The sequence below is a fragment of the Triplophysa dalaica genome, chromosome 9 (assembly GCF_015846415.1).
Source record: "Triplophysa dalaica isolate WHDGS20190420 chromosome 9, ASM1584641v1, whole genome shotgun sequence".
NCBI classification, from domain to species: Eukaryota; Metazoa; Chordata; class Actinopteri; order Cypriniformes; family Nemacheilidae; genus Triplophysa; species Triplophysa dalaica.
The window spans coordinates 24,381,832-24,401,648 of NC_079550.1; the positions used below are offsets into that span (position 1 = coordinate 24,381,832).

Sequence of the window (19,817 nt, forward strand, 5' to 3'; positions counted from 1 at the left end):
TGAGACCGCTTCAACACTGGCTACAGAGTCGAGTTCCGAGGACGGTGTGGCACACCGGCAGCAGGCGTATGGTGGTAACTCCTGTTTGCCGATGCACCCTAACCCCTTGGTCTTCCAAGACCTTTCTCCGAGCGGGAGTTCCCCTCGGAAAAGCTACGAGGCACGTCGTGGTGACAACGGACGCTTCGCTGCAAGGGTGGGGCGCAGTGCGCAACGGGCACGCAGTAGCGGGGCGCTGGACGGGCCCCCGGCTGCGCTGGCACATCAATTGCCTAGAGTTGTGGACTGTACTGCTTGCACTGAGAAGGCTCCGGCCTCTAGTGCAAGGTCAGCACGTACTGGTTAGCACGTACTGGTTAGGTGGACAGTACCACGGCCGTAGCGTACATCAATCGCCAGGGTGGTGTGCGCTCACGACAACTATCACAACTTGCCCGACGCCTCCTCCTGTGGAGTCAGCAGGTGATCCTTTCCCTGCGGACCACCTACATCCCAGGCATATTGAACGAGACAGCCGACGCGCTCTCTCGCCAGTACACACCCTGCGGAGAGTGGCGACTCCACCCTCGTGCAGTCCAGCTTATTTGGGTGCGGTTCGGACAAGCACAGATAGACCTCTTTGCCTCCCGCGACACCACCCATTGCCCGCTTTGGTACGCCCTGACCGAGGCCCCCCTCGGCATGGATGCCCTGGCGCACAGCTGGCCACGAGACAAGCGGAAGTACGCCTTCCCCCCAGTGAGCCTCCTTGCACAGACTCTGTGCAAGGTCAGGGAAGAGGAGTAACAGGTGTTACTGGGTGCACCCTACTGGCCCAACCGCACTTGGTTCTCGGAGCTGATGCTCTTGACAACAACTCCCCCCTGGCCCATTCCCCTGACAGAGGACCTGCTCTCTCAGGGGATGGGCACGTTCTGGCATCCCAGGCCAGACCTCTGGAACCTCCATGTCTGGTCTCTGGACGGGACGAGGAGATCCTGAGTAGATAAAAAAACCCGGTTTGGCTGAAACCATCATACAGGCCAGGGCGCCATCCACTAGGCGGTTATACGCCTATAAATGGCGCCTCTTCTCATCCTGGTGTCTCTCCCAAGGAGAAGACCCACAGAGATGCTCGGTCGGGATCGTGCTGTCCTTTCTACAACAGAAACTGGAGACCAACATCTCCCCTTCCACACTGAAAGTGTATGTAGCCGCTATTGCCTCTCATCACGACTCAGTGGACGGAAGGTCTCTAGGGCAGCTCGACCTGGTCACTAGGTTTCTAAGGGGCGCGAGAGGACGCAACCCGCCTCGTCTCTGCTCCATACCCTCATGGGACCTGAACGTGGTCCTGACGGGCCTATCCGAGCCCCCCTTTGAGCCCCTGGAAGCTTCCGATCTTCCTCACCTAACGAGTAAGACGGTTCTTCTTATGGCGCTCGCATCCTTCAAGAGGATAGGGGATCTCCATGCATTTTCTGTGTCCCCGGACTGCCTTGACTTCGGCCCTGGCTACTCTCACATTCGCCTGAGACCCAGGCCCGGATACGTGCCCAAAGTTCCCACTACTCCCTTTCGGGACCAAGTGGTGAACTTGCAGGCGCTCCCCACCGGGGAGGAAGACCCAACCCGGTCCGTGTTGTGTCGAGTACGCGCACTGCGCCTCTACTTAGACCGCACACAGAGCTTCCGCAGTTCTGATCAGCTCTTTGTCTGTTTCGGAGGACAGCAGAAGGGGAAGGCTGTCTCCAAACAGAGATTAGCGCACCGGGTCGTGGATGCCGTTACTACGGCATACCGATCTCAGAGTCTGCCATGTCCATTGGCGGTCACGGCTCACTCCACTCGGGGTATAGCCACCTCATGGGCACTGGCCAGAGGCGCGTCTCTTACAATCTTCCCGTAAACCCTGTGTCAGCCCACGTCCTACGTGGTGACATGTAGGATTGGCATCCGGGTGGGCGTATGCCTGCGAAAGCACCTTCCCACCCTCACTGAGGTTGGGTCAGTGTGCTATCTACAGCCTTCCCCCTTAGGCCGGGATACCTTATGACCTATCTCACATAGTTCTAACCGGACCTGTGCTATCAGACGCCGTAACACCCCCACCGAGGGCTGTTCCGTCTGCCATACCCTCATGTCAATGGTTCCCACACATGGTAACCCATGAGCTTCCCCAGGTGGACCTCCACCTCGCGGTTAACTATCCAGTCCGCACGTTCCATGTGTTCTCCTCCAAGGACGAGACCATACTTATTCCCCACCATATTCCTCCCCACGGGTAGGAGGTGGCCTCTGCAGCGCTTCTCTGATTAAGAGTTGCGCTTTCCCGGTGTAAACCGAGCCAGACGGCCTCTCGCCTGTAGAGAGCTAAGTTGAAGTGACTGAGAAAATAAGGGATTCCTTCTGGTGTTCAGATATCACTTGTACACGCAATGTTCCGCACAATTAAAAAGAATTTACAACGTTACAATAATGAACTTCTTCAGTACATATCTGTAGGTAAAGGGGGGAACAATAAGTAAAGTTTGGGTTATAAAGGGGTAAGAGTAAGTTAAATAAAAACAATATTTATGAGGGAACTGAATGCCATATAAACATCCAAATCAAACTGCTCTTGAAATACTTGATTATAGTCTCGAAATATCAACATTGATTTTGCACATTTTACACATAAAAACAAAGTCATAATAAAAACTGATTTGTGACCAACAACCTTAAAATCAATCAAATAAAATGAATCCTTAAGTCACACCTCTGTCAAATTTCCAGTTGACAGTCTGCATGTTTCATTCCAGCTGTTTTGCTTGCGCATCATTTCCCATTATTTCATATTTGCTATGATAATAAAAAAAGAAACCGTACTTAATAAATATCCACAGTAGATTATTTTTGGGTACAATGTGATCACAAAAATGTAGTTTATGTTCATGCTAAGATTGTCGTACAGCATACTGCAGGTCATACACACCATTCCATTTTCTACCGCTTATCCGAACTACCTCGGGTCACAGGGAGCCTGCGCCTATCTCAGGAGTCATCGGGCATCAAGGCAGGATACACCCTGGATGGAGTGCCAACCCATCGCAGGTCACACACACTCACTCATTCACTCATGCACTCACACCCTACGGACAATTTTTTCGAGAGATGCCAATCAACCTACCATGCATGTCTTTGGACCAGGGGAGGAAACCGGAGTACCCGGATGCAAACTCCACACACACAAGTCGGAAGCCGGAATGGAACCCCCAACCCTGGAGGTGTGAGGCGAACGTGCTAACCACTAAGCCACCGTGCCCCCCCGTACACACCATGTTATATTCAGTTATCTAAAGCGTTACCAACAGCTTTTTGTTAATATTGTGTTAGTGTGAGTAATGTAATGTGTGGTCGAGGCGACGCAGATGTTTCATGAGTTTATTGTGTAACACTCAGGTTTCAATCTGAATTATAATGGAAGTTTATTCACTTTGTGTTGAGCTTGTGTTGTGTCTGTGTGTCATTTTCATTCAGTTAATGAGATCAGATTGATCGGATTCACCTTTACAGCTCATCATCACACTAATATTAAATATTTAATAAATATAAATGTTTATTAAAGTGTGCAACGTATCCTTATTTTGTAACCAATGCCTCTGACTTTTGTTGAAGACATTTAATGAGAAGTTTATCAGATTATAATTAAAATAAATATCTAATGTGTTGTGTGTTATAGATCACTTGATCACAAGAGATCAGATCCAGAGTTCAGCTGTGTGTCTATGAAGAGTGATGCGTCTGATGTTATGGAGCCGACATTCAACTTTAGGTGTGAAGAGACACGGCCTGATCTCAGGTATAATATATTAAAAAAACATGATAATATCTTGACATATTTGATGATTTTTTTGGGGGAAATGTTATTTTTATGATTATAAATACATGCTTACACAGAAAAACAATGAGTGCTTTATAATTTACTCAGTGAGACAAATACATCAAAACACAGTCTATTTTTTATATAAACAATATAAATAGATACGATATTGTATATGTGAACTTGTTTAATACAGTAATTCAGTTCATGATTAACAGTAATGTGTTGTGTGTTATAGATCAGTTGATCAGAAGAGATCAGATCCAGAGTTCAGCTGTGTGTCTATGAAGAGTGATGCGTCTATGGGTCGGCCATTCAACTTTAAGAGTGGAGATACAAGACCTGATCTCAGGTATAAACTATAAATTAAAAATGATTATACCTTAACATATTATTAGATGATTTATCTTGTAAATGAGATTGATGAGACCTAATCCTGGGTATAAAAATATCTCTTTAGAAGATTATTTGACATTTTATTTAATTAGAGATTGTTTCTTGTGAGTGTTTGTTTACATTTACATTACATTTAGTCCTTAAGCAGACGCTTTTGTTAAAAGTGTCACACAAAATGAGGAAGAATGAAAGCAATCATGACAGCAACAGAACAAAATGTACAAGTGCATTTAAAAACATGACAAAATTTGCTAAAACACAGTATATTATTTTCTTACATTTTAAAGAATGGACAGAGCAGAAAGTAAGTGCTCATGTTACTGAGTCAGTTGTTGATGAAACAGGAAAGTCTTCAGATATTTCTTGAAAACGGTGGATCTGGATTCAGCTGCTCTTGTAGGGGTGGGCAGGTCGTTCCACCAGCGGGGAAGAGTCCAGAGAAATGAGCATGAGAGGCACCACTAGCTGTTGTTTATTAGCAGAATGTAAACATCTGGATGGCACGTATGTTAAGGTAAACTGGGGCTGTGACTGTAGTTGTTCTGTAGACGAGAGGAAGTTGAGTTTTGAATTGGATGCAGGCTGCGACTGGAAAAAGTGCAGATGGATGAAGAGGGGTTTATGTGTTTCTTCTTCAGTTTGTCTCCAGAAAATGTGGATGTCTGATCACCTTAGTGTAAATGAAAATATCATGATTAAGCCTTAGGTGTATTTTACTTTCACAGCAGTGTAAAAACTGAAGTCAACGAAGTAAACAAATATTTCATTCATTTTCAAGTTTCTGATTCTTGCTTTTCAATTGTGTCATTAAGACGAGTCATAACAGAACCCGTCTGTAAGAGTGGGAAGATTGATCAGTCGAAGAATCAACCACAAAACTTCAATGAAAACATGGATTCTGGTTTCAGGTAAATCATATTAATCATCACTCACCACATTACTTCATGCTAAAAATACATATTCTGTCATTTATTCATCCTCATGCTTTTCCATTCATTTTGAATTAAACTTTATAAAGAAATATCTGTCTCTTCATATGTCCCAACAACGGCATTTAGTTTTACGATAAAAAGAGACTATTGTAATATTTTGAGAATAAAGTCAAAACATTGAGTGCCAATACATGATCTTATTGTTTCTCACAATACATCAATCTGATGAAGAACCAAACACTCAGTCTTTTACATCTTCTTCATCTTTTCTTCCCAGAGACAAAAGAACTTGAAATCTCCAGCGGTGAATATAAAGTGTTGTTCATCTTTGATGGTTTGGATGAGTGTCGTGTGTCTCTGGATTTTCACAGCAGTGTGAGGTTGTGTGATGTCAGTGAATCAGCCTCAGTGGACGTGATGCTGACAAACCTCATGAAGGGGAATCTGCTTCCCTCTGCTCTCATCTGGATCACCTCCAGACCAGCAGCAGCTGATCTCATCCCCTCTGAGTGTGTTGATCGAGTCACAGAGGTACGAGGCTTCACTGACAAACAGAAGGAGGAATACTTCAGCAAGAGAATCAGTGATGAGAGTCTGAACAACAGAATCATTTCACACCTGAAGTCTTCCAGGAGCCTCTACATCATGTGTCACATCCCAGTGTTCTGCTGGATTTCAGCCACTGTTCTAGAGAGAATGTTGAGTGAAGCAGAGCGTGAAGGAGAGATCCCCAAGACTCTCACTCAAATGTACACACACTTCCTGATCATTCAGACAAACATCAAACATCAGAAGGACTATGAGAAGAAAGTGAAGAATGATGAAGACATGATCTTCAAACTGGCCAAACTGTCTTTTGAGCAGCTTGTGAAAGGGAACCTGATCTTCTATGATGAGGACCTGAGAGAGTGTGGCATTGATGTAGCAGAAGCATCAGTGTACTCAGGATTGTGCACTCAGATCTTCAGAGAGGAGTTTGGCTTGTATCAGGGGAAAGTTTACTGCTTCGTTCATCTGAGCATTCAGGAACATCTCGCAGCTCTTTATGCTCACATCTCCATCACAAACAACAAGAGAAATGTGTTTAATAAAGCTAGAAAATCACGTCAAGTAGAGACGTCAATATTTGAGCTGCATCAGAGAGCCGTAGACGAGTCTCTATGGAGTAAAAATGGACATCTGGATCTTTTTCTTCGTTTTCTTCTGGGTTTGTCTCAGGAGTCTAATCAGAATCTTCTAGGAGGTTTGATGACACAGACAGTAAGAAGCTCTCACAGCAATGAGAAAACAGTCGAGTATATCAAAGAGAAGATCAGCAGCACTCGCTCTCCAGAGAAATACATCAATCTGTTTCACTGTCTGAATGAACTGGGTGATGGTTCACTAGTGGAGGAAATCCAACATCATCTGAAATCTGGAACATTAAGTCAAACCAAACTGTCTACATCTCAGTGGTCAGCTGTAGCTTTTGTGTTGTTGACATCAGAACACGAGCTGAAGGAGTTTAAACTGAGTGATTTTGTTAGAGGGGAAAACAAAGCTGAACAACTGAAAGTTCTTAGAAATCTGCTGCCTGTGATTCGTGAATCCAGATCGATTCAGTAAGTGTGAACAGTCTCTTCACTCTTTAAACATTATTCATGAAGTCTCATAAACTTGCAGCAATCTGCACAATCTTGTGAGGGGACAACAAACCGTTTGACATGTGATGTAAACGTATCATCACTGTTCAACTAAAAAAAGGTTAAACTATCAAAGCATGACTGTGTTTATTAACAGTAATAAGGAGTCAGTCCAAATGGAAAAAACATACTTTATCATTTATTATAGTGAACTGTTCTAGAACAGTTTACTAGTGTAAAAACAAAAAATGTACTAGAGTCAGGGCTCTAGTGTTGGACTTTAAAAAAATGTCCTGCATGTCCAAAAATTGGAGAGAGGCGATTTCTAATCAAACTGAGGTTTATTAATCAGATTAACAAAAATACAGTGCGCTGGGTTGCTGGACAACTCTCCTCTGTCCTTCCCAGGAACAACAACCCCCACAGCACATATTCACAGCATTTATTGTTATTTCACGCCGATCTCTCTTCTGCCGGGGGCCAGGATCTTCCTTGTTTCCACCAATCACCAACTTCTGCCTTATCTGGGTTCTGCAAAACACTTCTGAAACAACATTCCAAATACCTCCCCCAACCCCCTAAACAACTGCAGCCGAAGATGCCCCTTCTCCCCCACAAACTCACATTCCTCTGTTGAAAGCACTTCATTATCAGCACATAGCTTGGGAATCAAATGTATGTATTAAAACACTCACAATACTATGACTTCACCTCTATATAAGACAAAACTAATTAAATGATTTAAATTAATTATGTAACTAATTAAATGATTAAATCCTTCAATCCCTCTCTTGACCTCTGAAAGAGGTCACCTTTTAATCTTCATCATCTTCCTCGTCATCACCATCCATCAATTGGCTAGCCAACAGGGGCACACTGTAAGGGGGTGGGATCTTTCTTTTTTATTGCTGCAATTATCAGTCGGTTACACAATGATCTGAAACATGGGATACAGCAACAACCACAAGTTAATAAGATTGCCAAAAACACTGCAATTGAGACTATTATTGACATGACCAGCGCTTTTCATTTGCCTAATGCTTTATCCAGCCAGTCACCTATGGGGTTATTTACACCTGAATTTTCTTTCATTTCTAAGGTAAGTGTTCTCAATCCTTCTAAAGCTTTTGTTACAGTGCCATCGGGGGCATTGTTGTTGGGAATGAAAGTGCAACACAAATCACCAAACATGTGACATACTCCACCCCTCTCTGCTAACAGCATATATAATGCCATTCTGTTCTGCACTGCGATAAGAGATGTTGGGGCTAATTGTTCTGACAGGCCTTCAACTGCGGCCCTAGTCATGTTAGTCAATCTCATCACATTGTAATGGACGTAATTTATTCTATCAACATTTTTGTTTGGGGCTACTGGGAATAACCCTGCTAAAATAGGAATGTTCTCAAAGACTATTGCTATCTGATCAGCCAATTTAAACTCATCTGGGACACCTCTAGGTACTCCAATAGCATCAATATAGGTTGGGCTATTTAATGACAAATCAATGGAAGTTGCTGACCTTTTGCTAATGACATGTCGCCGTCTGCGGCGGGTCAGTGAGCCCGTACCTGTTGTTTGTGGCCCTACTTTTACTTTTTCACCAATCAAAGTCAATGGCGCTCCTAATCTAACCATTGCACATAGGCCCTTTGTATTTTTTGGCACTCTAGTGAACAGCCGTCTATCACCACAATAGTAATATAGTCCTGCTCTTGCCCATGGCCCTATCAATGTTCCATTGTCAGGTATGACGACGTTACACCATTCCTCATTATTTTTGTCCATAATTAATAGTTGGTGATTGTGACGTAAAGTTAAAACAGGTGTAATTATCTTTTCTGGGGGTAAATGGGCCTGTTTTTGATTCATTAGATATTGGGGGAAATATAGATGCTAGAGTAGTACAATTGGTGGAGCCCAGGGTTCTGGTCAGTGACAACATACAGTCATACCCCCATGTATAATTAGGATACAGTGGGGCCGGTTCAATGTGGAGTCTTGGTCTAGCACCTGCACAGGCAACACAGTCATCTAATTTTTGCTCTCTTGCAGTGTTTACTAACCATTTTAACCATAAATTGCTTTCACCATAGCCTGTGGCTTTTTCAATCACATCTTCGGGTTTTAATTTAGTATAATCTATTTCTATTATGTCAACACTCGATTGTTTCACCGGAGGTGATGGCTGTGATTGTGAGTTATTTATCACAACAGGGGGTTGCACTATATTTATCTTAATCAGTCCTATGGGATCCTTACCCGTCACATCCACTCCAGGGGAATATACATTACAGTTTTGTTTCTACTGTATACATTTTTTTGTTAAGTGACCTATGGACAATGTTATGGGATTTTGGGTGATGCTGTAATCACGCTGAATGGAAACCTTTTTCCATCCTTCTTTATCAGCACCATAGAATTTGCTCCAGGGGACCCATGGCCCTGTATACTTTACCACCCAACCCCATGAGGGACAATATTCCATTAGGTTATTTCCTTTCTCACATCCTGTCTTTCTTGTGTACGATCTGTAAAAGGTTTTCTTTTTTACCGTCTGTTCCAGAGACCTGGTGGGTGAATCACATGAAACACAAGAAGACAAATGATACCAGGTGTCGCCTTTTCCTTCTAGGCGGACACAGTGAGATGTTCGTGAGATGACACGCAGTGGTTTGGACCACCTGGGCTCGTGCCACTTTGTGCGAAAGGTCTTCAGGCGCACCCACTCAGTTGGTGATGGGATAGGTTTTGGGGGTTTTTTTCGGTGTGACCTGCTGGGAAAAGTGTTGGATAAGACCAGTTAATTTGTCAAAATAGGTACAATGTGACAGGGGTTTAATGGTGTCCGTCTGCAGAGGTGTTGTTGGTCCAGGAAATGATCGACCTGTAAGCAATTCAAATGGTGTAAAGCCAGAAATCCTGTTAACAGAGGAACGTACAGACATTAATGCAAGAGGCAATATAGATAACCAGGTCAAATTTGTCTGTGCACAGAATATAGCTAATTTCAAAATAAGGGTCAGGGTTATGGTCTCTAGCTTTTAGAGATCATATAATTATTATTGTTGAATAGCCTTGGCCGTTGATAGATGACACTTCCACGGGTATCAACAGAGCCTCTAAACGGTCTCTGCAGCACATGCATGTGTAATAGGTAGACCCGACTCGATAAGGAAATCACACGGCCTGTTTGATGGGGTGGCGCACCAGTTACATATGAGACTACCTATTGAAAATCAGAAAAGATGTTAACTTTGTTTTCCATAAACATTTTAGAGATTCTGTGAAAAGTGCCATGTCTGCTCGCTGAGCTGATTGTCCTTCTACCAATGGACTTACTTTTCACGTGCTGAAATCCCTCTCTTTGTCCAAACCACCCTCTGATCGGAAGCAACACCCATCGATAAAGATTGACATCACCTGGTGAGGACTGGTTAGAGACTTACAGACAGATATGGTGTAATACAAGAAGGACATTCAATAGTATAAGTAAGGCAAGGTACCGCTAAGGGTTTGGCCAATTTGACTTATTTCAAAGAGAAAACGGTAAAAGATGTGTTAGTTAACAAATTGTATAGTTTGACGATTGATGGTAATGATATACAATGTTTTACAATATTGGGAAAAACATTGCTAGCTTGCAGCGAGAAAAATAAATCTTTTCTTAATTAAATGAGCATGAAAGGGGGACAATAATGGGTATGGCAAGCTCCGATTTGCAAAATGCCCTGTTAAGTCCTTTGTCACTGGCCATTTTCCAACCCCCCAGAGAGGGCCATTACTCCCACTGTCATATCACTTCTGTCATTTTTAGTGATTGTGCCTCTTGTGACAGTGGAGTATGTTGCTCCGGTATCCACCAGAGCTGTTAGTGGTCTGTTGTTAACCACTATGTCCATGAGGGGCCAAGCCATTCCCCTCATGTTGGGTCTCTGTGGGCCCCCGCGCCTCCATCCTGGCCCCATGTTGGCTGCATGGGCGCCTGAAAACTTGGTGGAGACGGGTGTTGTTGCCCCGGGTATTGTGAGGTTTGTGGTCCCCTGCCACGACCACTGGGTCGACCTCTACAAGGATCCCATCCCCCTGCAGGTGGTCCTGTAACTTGGCCTTCCCTGGGCTGTAAGGGCAATCTCTTTTCCAATGATCAGGAGCACCACACCCATTGCAAGCACCCCTCCCATGCCCCCCACCCCTTTTTCCTCTTCCCCCATTACCTCTATACCCTCCCCATTGTCTTCTTTGGGCTGCATACCACTGGGGTTGAGATGGATACCTCTGTTTCATACTACTAAAATTACTAGGGGCCACCGGGGCACTTTGTTGGGTCATTCGTTTGGTTTTCATTTGGCCGTCAGACTTTGATAACTGTAATTGTAGTTTTAACAATTTATTTTTAGTTTTCTCTAGTTCCCGCCTTACTTCTTTAATTCACTGGTGGCCTCAGTTAGCCCAACAGCCACGTCTCCTTCACGTCTCCTTCACGTACTTTAACCATATTATGCCTCAAGTTTGAGTCTTTGGGCGTAATTATAGCGAACCGTTTCAATTCCGGATATAATTTGGAGAAAGGGTTTGTGCCTTCCGCTCAGAGGACTCTCTGAGACTTCCTGACTTTTCTGCACTGTCCTTATCTATGTCCCTCCCTGCTGTGCTTGGCCGTACATGTGTCTTTTTAGGTTTTTCCTCACCATTTTCTATACTTATCTGACTCCATTTACTCTCCCACATTTTCCTATCTTTCTTATGATTTTTAGGCTCTGCTTGAGCTATCAACATATCTACTACTCTTCCCCATTGTACCTCAACGGGTAGACATACATATTCATCACATTCCTTCTGAAACTCCGCCATTATATTGTTTTTATATTACTACACTCACAATTTTGAGCTAATTATCACACCTACGTTCAAGATATTTTATTAATAAACACACACGAAACAGATAAACAGAATTTACGGTCATTCAGACCGAGGGCCTCTTACCCAGTAGAATTTACAGTCGTTAAGAGTGAGGGCCTCTAACCCAGTAGAATTTACAGTTGTTAAGACTGAGGGCCTCTAACCCAGTAGAATTTACAGTCGTTAAGACTGAGGGCCTCTAACCCAGTAGAATTTACAGTTGTTAAGACTGAGGGCCTCTAACCCAGTAGAATTTACAGTTGTTAAGACTGAGGGCCTCTAACCCAGTAGAATTTACAGTTGTTAAGACTGAGGGCCTCTAACCCAGTAGAATTTACAGTCGTTAAGACTGAGGGCCTTTAACCCAGTAGAATTTACAGTCGTTAAGACTGAGGGCCTCTAACCCAGTAGAATTTACAGTCGTTAAGACTGAGGGCCTCTAATCCAGTAGAATTTACAGTCGTTAAGACTGAGGGCCTCTAACCCAGTAGAATTTACAGTCATTAAGACTGAGGGCCTCTAACCCAGTAGAATTTACAGTCGTTAAGACTGAGGGCCTCTAACCCAGTAGAATTTACAGTCGTTAAGACTGAGGGCCTCTAACCCAGTAGAATTTACAGTCGTTAAGACTGAGGGCCTCTAACCCAGTAGAATTTACAGTCGTTAAGACTGAGGGCCTCTAACCCAGTAGAATTTACAGTCGTTAAGACTGAGGGCATCTAACCCAGTAGATTTTACAGTTGTTAAGACTGAGGGCCTCTAACCCAGTAGAATTTACAGTCGTTAAGACTGAGGGCCTTTAACCCAGTAGAATTTACAGTTGTTAAGACTGAGGGCCTCTAACCCAGTAGAATTTACAGTCGTTAAGACTGAGGGCCTCTAACCCACTATTTTACGGTTACCTCAACCGAGGGTTTTTAACCCAATGGAATTTACAGTTACCTCAACTGAGGGCCTCCAACCCAATATTTCACGGTTACCACAACCGGGGTTACCTCAACCCACACTTAATCAAATCAAAAAACCTCAGAAATCGTTATTTTACTTACACGAGATGATCATCAAATTCAACACATAAATTTAGTTTTTCCAATTGCAGAATTCGAATAAACAGGATTCTGCTTACCTTTTTTATTTTTTCAGGCGCCTGTTGTGTTAAACATGAATCTGTCTCGTCCGGTCTTTGACTCAAAATGGTCAGAAATATACCCAAAAATCGCCTTTTTCCTCCAAACATGTCGTCGGGGTCACCATTTGTTGGACTTTAAAAAAATGTCCTGCATGTCCAAAAATTGGAGAGAGGCGATTTCTAATCAAACTGAGGTTTATTAATCAGATTAACAAAAATACAGCACGCTGGGTTGCTGGACAACACTCTTCTGTCTTTCCCAGGAACAACAACCCCCACAGCACATATTCACAGCATTTATTGTTATTTCACGCCGATCTCTCTTCTGCCGGGGGCCAGGATCTTCCTTGTTTCCACCAATCCCCAACTTCTGCCTTATCTGGGTTCTGCAAAACACTTCTGAAACAACATTCCAAATACCTCCCCCAACCCCCTAAACAACTGCAGCCGAAGATGCCCCTTCTCCCCCACAAACTCACATTCCTTTGTTGCAAGCACTTCATTATCAGCACATAGCTTGGGTATCAAATGTATGTATTAAAACACTCACAATATTATGACTTCACCTCTATATAAGACAAAACTAATTAAATGATTTAATTTAATTATGTAACTAATTAAATGATTAAATCCTTCACTAGCTTGCGACCTTATTTTTCAATGGTGTGACTATGAATAATCAGAGGTCGCACCGGTGCGACCAGCCGTTCGAGGGAGAAAGAAAGTCTCCGCAACTCTGAAAGTCTTCCTGTGATTCAACAACAGACACGCCTTAGGCCCATATCGTAGTCTAAAACCAATCAGAGATAGTGAAGGGCGGACCCCCCCTTTGATTGGCCGTGGTTCAGATATTTCTTCACGTGTGAGCTATATGGGGAGTCAGAATTTGAGTTTGAACATGTTTGTGGTTGTTGGTGCTCAATTGTTGATTTTTTTATAAAGAAAATTGAATATGTGTGCAGCTAAACTGAAATGGTTTATATATAATATATAATGCAAGTTAACAGGGTCAGAAGAATATTGTAACAACCAGGCAAATGTAAGTCAGAGACCGAACACCACAGGGACAGGTATGAAAGCTTTATTGTGTTAAAACCATAAATACACTTCAGTACGGCACATTACCCCCCTTTAGTCAAGGCTTGCTTCACTCTCCCAGCCACCAACCGATCCCTGAGGACAGGAGACAAAGAGTTCGATCTCACACAGGGTCAGGCAGTAGTCCAGGTGTCAGTGGCCCCAGCACAGGGTATGCAGCAGCATTAGCAGTCACTTAGCTCTAGCACGTAGTCAGGCTATAATCCAGGTTCCAGTGGCACAAGCACAGGGTAGGCAGCAGCATTAGCAGTCACTTAGCTCTAGCACGTAGTCAGGAGTTCTCCTAACCAACAAAGAAGGCCCTCACTAACTAGCTCTATTAACTCCCCCTCTATCTAGCTACCTGTCTTCACCGCCGGAGACACTAGTTATCTCGAGCGGCCGTTTAGCATGTCACCCACACTCGAGCTCCCGAACACCTAGCAGCCTCTTCAACAGTCTTTTTATCAGCCTTCTAATCCGCATCACCTGTACACTTCAATTACCTTAGTCCCCACCCCTCATTAACTCCAAGACACCTCCCCCGTACTCCCTTACATCACATTATCTTACCAGGAAAGGCCATCTTGCATTGACTACAGAGACAAAATGAGAATAAATTATAAAGAAAATAAAAAATGAAAATGAGTAAGAGATATCGAGTGAGCATACACGTGATTAGCTAAGGTTGATCCAGACACAACATTGACCTGGTCGCCAATAAGTATTTATTGTATTGTCTTTGAGTTTAAATAACACACACATATATATATATATATATATATGTTAAGATGTTTAAATTAATTCATAACAATATCAATTAATCGTTAAAAAAATATGCATGTTGGGCCATTTCTTTGTAACAAAAACGATTATTTACCACACCTCTAACTCGCGATAAACAACGAAGTCTTCTGTTAGGTCTGTGCTGTTAGTTCATAATGAACAGCGATCCCCTACTGGAGAAATAAGGAACAACAGGGTCCTAAAACTGCATAGGGCGTAAAACTGCCTGGGGCGTAAAACTGCATGCTCCAGGTCTGCAGACTCCCCCTTCTCCGCGTGAGTCACAGAGGTCGCGTTATAACCATTGACAGATTTTTTTTACCAGTGACGGAAAAAACTGAAGGGCGTCCGTCATTTCTGCGGATTACAATGAGGGCAATTTGTAAATCCCCGTTTCCCTTCAGCGTGATATGCTCGCGAAGCGACCTACGTGTTTTCACCTGTCATTCTCACCGACTGTGATGCGATCTTGGAAATCCCGTCTCATGTCGCGCGGGGACCCGGGCAAGACCAAAGTAAACCACATAACATGAAGAATGAAGGAGTATCAATGACATTTCCCGCCAGTCCTGTGTTAACTATGGCATGCAAAGTTTTTTTATACAATGTTTTCGTGAGATGACAGAGCCGAGAATAATCCCCGGTACGCTGCTCACGCGAGCCGGACCGCTATCGCAAAACATACAAGTGATGATCAAAAGTCCAGACACTATGCACATGATAAACAACTTAAAACTTGATTCACTGCTTATGAGTTGTTGTCCGTAAAGTTTGTTAGTTTAATTGCGAAGTGATAATGGCAGAGCTCTCGTTCTTTAAATGTTCGCTGCACCATTTTCCGTTCTTTCGTTTTATTCAAACGGTTTTGTACAGTATTTTTAAAGATTTTAACACTAGGAAACGTTTTTTTATTAAATTGTTATTAGAGTAAGACTCTTACCACTGTAAAGTGACTTTTGCTTGTGATACTGGACTGTTGTGCTTTTATTTTCATCACTTAACTTTAAACATGTTTTCTCTAAATTCTGTTCTTGAACATCATTGCGGTTCAGTCGACCTCAGCGATAACTTTAGTTACATGCACAAGATATGAGCAAAATAAAAACTGATTTGGAAAGGGCTTAAATATGTGTTGGGTTTTCCCAGATCAAATCACATATTGTGGCGAACAGAACTGTGTGTTTCTGTTGTGTTCTCACTTGCTGTTCAGAGTGGATTTATTAAAGTGGAGCGTCAAGCTGTCTCGACGCATCTTCGTCTCTTGTCTCCTTATTTATTACTCCAAAATTGGTGACCCCGACGCGAGTAGGATACGGCATAATCATGTCACACCAGGACGGTACTGAAAATGCTGCTGCTAGCGGCGGGGCTAATGTCGGCGCTACTTGCGCCACCACCGTCAAACTACCGGACTTTTGGCAGCACAACCCACGGCCGTGGTTTCAGCACATCGAGGCCCAGTTCCAGCTGAGAGGAATAACGCAGGAGGTTACAAAATATTTCCACGTAGTCGCGGCCTTGGATGCCTCGATGACGGCCAGGGCTATGGCGCTGTTAGAAGCTCCTTCGGTTGACGACAAATACAACGCACTCAAAACGTTCTTGTTAAAACTTTTTGAACTGTCGGAGCTGGAGAAAGCAGACCGCCTACTGTCTCTGAACGGCCTTGGCGACGGCAAGCCGTCCGAGTTAATGGAGCGGATGTTAGCTATTCTGGGCGCGGCGGATCCCTCGTTCCTTTACGCGCATGTTTTTCTGCGGCAGCTTCCGGTGCCCGTACGCACCGCACTGGCCAGTTCAACCCTCCCTTCCTCCAGAGACTAAAGGGCGCTGGCTGTGGCAGCGGACAGGATTTTCCTCGCCAACCGACGGCAGTTTGTCCATGCACTGTTGCCTCCCCAGGACAAGTCTGCCCCGCTTGGCTCCCCAGCAGACGACCAGGACACTGCAGCTTCCGTGACGGCCCGCCGACAGCGTGAGGACGGGTGGTGTTATTACCATTCGAGGTTTGGGGCTAAGGCCAAGCAGTGTCGCCAGCCTTGCCATGGGAATGGGAAAAGCCAGGGCCGGCGCTCATTAACCGCTATGGGCGCTGGCCGTGACTGCAAGCTGTTGTTCATCACCGACACCTTGTCCGGCCGTCGGCTGCTGGTTGATTCTGGGGCTCAATGCAGCATCCTGCCTGCGACTGCTGATAACACTATGGCTGGCGGGCTTGGCCCCCCCGATGGACGCTGCCAATGGCACTCCCATTCGTACCTATGGCACGAGGTATGTGGAAGTGTGTTTCGGCGGGTGGCGTTTCAGCTGGGATTTTGTAATGGCCGCTGTATCTACGTCGCTCCTGGCGGCGGATTTCCTCTGCGCTTAAAGACTGCTGGTGGATGTTACGAACTGCCGCCTTATCGATGCCCTGTCTTTTGCTTCGTACCCCTGCACGCTTGCCACCGGGGACTTGTATCAACGCCTGCTTGCTGAGTTCCCTGACATCACCACGCCCATGTTTTAAACGGCGGTGGCTAAGCATGGCGTGGAGCACTACATCACCATGGTTGGCCCCCCAGTCTATGCGCGAGCCTGGCGCCTTGCCAAGCTCGTGATCGCCAGGGAGGAGTTCACTACGATGGAGCACCTCGGCATCGTGCGCCGCTCTAATAGCCAGTGGGCCTCCCCCCTACACATGGTGACCAAGGCTGATGGTAGTTGGCGTCCCTGTGGTGATTTCCGTCGCCTGAACAACGCCACCACCCCGACCGGTACCCAGTGCCGCACATACAGGATTTCTCTGCCCACCTGGCTGGCGCCACCGTCTTTTCAAAGGTGGACCTAGTGCGCGGTTACCACCAGGTGCCTGTCCACCCACGGGATGTCCCCAAGACCACAGTCATCACACCCTTTGGCCTTTTCGAATTTCTGCGGATGCTTTTCGGCCTCAAGGGTGCAGCGCAGACGTTACAGCGCCTTATGGACTCTGTGCTGAAAGACATGCCATTCCTTTTTGTTTACTTGGTCGACATTCTCGTGGCCAGCGCAGACGCCCACCTGACGCATCTCAGGCAGTTATTCGGCCGGCTCAATGAGCATGGTCTCATTCTCATCCCGGCTAAGTGTGAGTTTGGCCGCTCGTCCATTACTTTCCTCGGCCACCACGTCACCCCACAAGGGGCCGTTCCCCACCCTGCCAAGGTGGACACCATCGGCAATTTCCCACGCCCACGGACTGTGAAGTCCTTGCAGGTGTTTCTGGGTATGGTGAATTTCTACAACCGTTTCCTTCCCCATGCGAACCAACTCATGCGACCCTTATACGGCGCCTTGAGGGGTGGGAGGCCGGTGGACGTGTTGGATTGGTCCCCTGAGATGACTGATGCCTTTGATGCTGCCAAAACCGCGCTGGCCAACGCTACTCTGTTGGCGCACCCGTCCCCGATCCGCCCCCGTTGCTCTTACTTCGGACACTTCTGATTACGCAGTGGGGGCTGTGTGTGAACAATGGGTGGGTGGCGCCTGGCAGCCGCTGACCTTTTTCTGCAGGAAGCTTCGTGACAACAGGAGGAAATACAGCGCCTTTGACAGGGAGCTCCTAGGTCTTTTCCTCGCCACCCTTCATTTCTGTTTCTTGTTGGAGGGCCGGCGTTTCACGGCTTTCGTTGACCACAAACCGCTCACGTTTGCAATGGCGAACTCTTCAGAGCCATGGTCTGGTCGACAGCAGCGTCAGCTCTCTGCCATCTCCGAGTTCACTACTGACATTCAGCACGTGGCCGGTAAAGACAATTTCGTCGCAGACTGCCTTTCCCGGGCCATTGCTGGGTCCGTCCACTTAGGCCTCGACTATGCTTCTATGGCTGGGGATATGGCTGGGGACCAGGCCGCGGATGCTGAGCTGCAAGCCTACAGGACAGCCCCTTCGGCGCTGATCATGGAGGATGTGGTTTTTGACACGGCCAACACTACACTCCTCTGCGACGTCTCCACTGGCCAACCGCGCCCAATGGTACCTGCTGACTGGAGGCGTAGAATTTTTGATGCTATCCACGGCCTTTCCCACCCAGGGGTGAAGGCCTCTACCAAGCTGGTGGGGGCGAAGTTCGTCTGGCCAGGCCTGCGGAGGGACGTCAGGGCCTGGGCTGCTGCCTGTGTTGCGTGCCAGCGTGCAAAGGTGACCCGTCATACTAAGGCTCCTCTTGCAATCTTCAAAGTACCAGAGCGACGTTTTGATCATGTGAATGTTGACCTGGTGGGCCCACTTCCTCCCTCCCGTGCTTACACCTACCTCCTCAACATGGTGGACAGGACCACCAGGTGGCCGGAAGTGGTTCCCCTGTCCTCCACTACATCAGCGGAGGTGGCCCGGGCGTTCATTATGGCTTGGGTGGCCCGGTTCGGTACACCGTCCGACCTCTCCTCGGACCGAGGTCCACAGTTCACCTCTGAGCTGTGGACTGCGGTCGCCGAGGTCTGGGGGTTAAGGTCCACCGTACCACAGCCTATAACCCACAGAGCAATGGACTTCATCGTGATATGCGCTAAGGGCCAGCCTTACGAGCTGCGACTGGGCTGACCGCCTCCCATGGGTTATGCTTGGCCTTTCCTCCGCCCCCAAAGAAGATCTTCAGGCCTCATCGGCTGAGTTGATGTACGGCCAGCCTTTGCGCGTTCCGGGGTAGTTTCTTCCAGATGCCACGGCCCAGTGGTCGGTGGACTCGTGCTGTGTCCCGGGACATTGATGATGCTTTTGTTCCCATTCCAACATCTAACCATGGCCTTCCCCAGTCCTACGTGCCTAAGGATTTACCGTCGGCCAAGTACGTTTTCATCCGCCACGATGGCCATCGTACCCGCTGCAGCCCCCCTACGATGGACCCTTCCGCGTCCTGGTGGGGTGGTCTAAGAACTTCATTGTGGGTATGGGCGGCAGGCCTGAGCGGGTGGCGATAGACCGTCTCAAGCCTGCTCATGTAGATATTGGTGAACCACTTCAACTGGCCCAGCCTCCACGACGAGGGCGCCCCCCTGCGGCAGCCTCAGCCCCTGCCCCTGGCTTTTCGTCCTTCTCTTGATAAACAAAGCCTTTATGGCCGCCTGATCCGCCCCCCTGTACGTTGACTTTCCTTACACTGTTAAATCTG

At 46.1% G+C, this 19,817-nt stretch overlaps 2 protein-coding genes across 4 annotated transcripts in view; both read left to right on the top strand.

Moving 5' to 3' along the window:
• LOC130428790 (protein NLRC3-like) overlaps positions 1–19,817 on the top strand; it is a 75,146-nt gene that overhangs the window by 35,542 nt on the left and 19,787 nt on the right. The window lies entirely within an intron of this gene.
• Positions 4,216–10,186, top strand: LOC130428793 (protein NLRC3-like). Of its 3 annotated transcripts, XR_008907495.1 has the most exons (4): positions 4,217–5,145; positions 5,447–6,770; positions 9,358–9,527; positions 10,071–10,186. XR_008907495.1 is itself a non-coding variant. In XM_056757042.1 (3 exons), the coding sequence occupies exons 1-3, from the start codon at positions 5,121–5,123 to the stop codon at positions 7,426–7,428; spliced, it is 1,578 nt and encodes a 525-aa protein (XP_056613020.1). In that variant the 5' UTR covers positions 4,216–5,120; the 3' UTR covers positions 7,429–7,632. The 3 variants fall into 3 exon arrangements, 2 of the variants coding, with proteins under 2 accessions (XP_056613020.1, XP_056613021.1); XM_056757042.1 differs by lacking the exons at positions 9,358–9,527; positions 10,071–10,186 and adding an exon at positions 7,200–7,632 and having other exon boundaries at positions 4,216–5,145; XM_056757043.1 differs by having other exon boundaries at positions 9,358–10,185.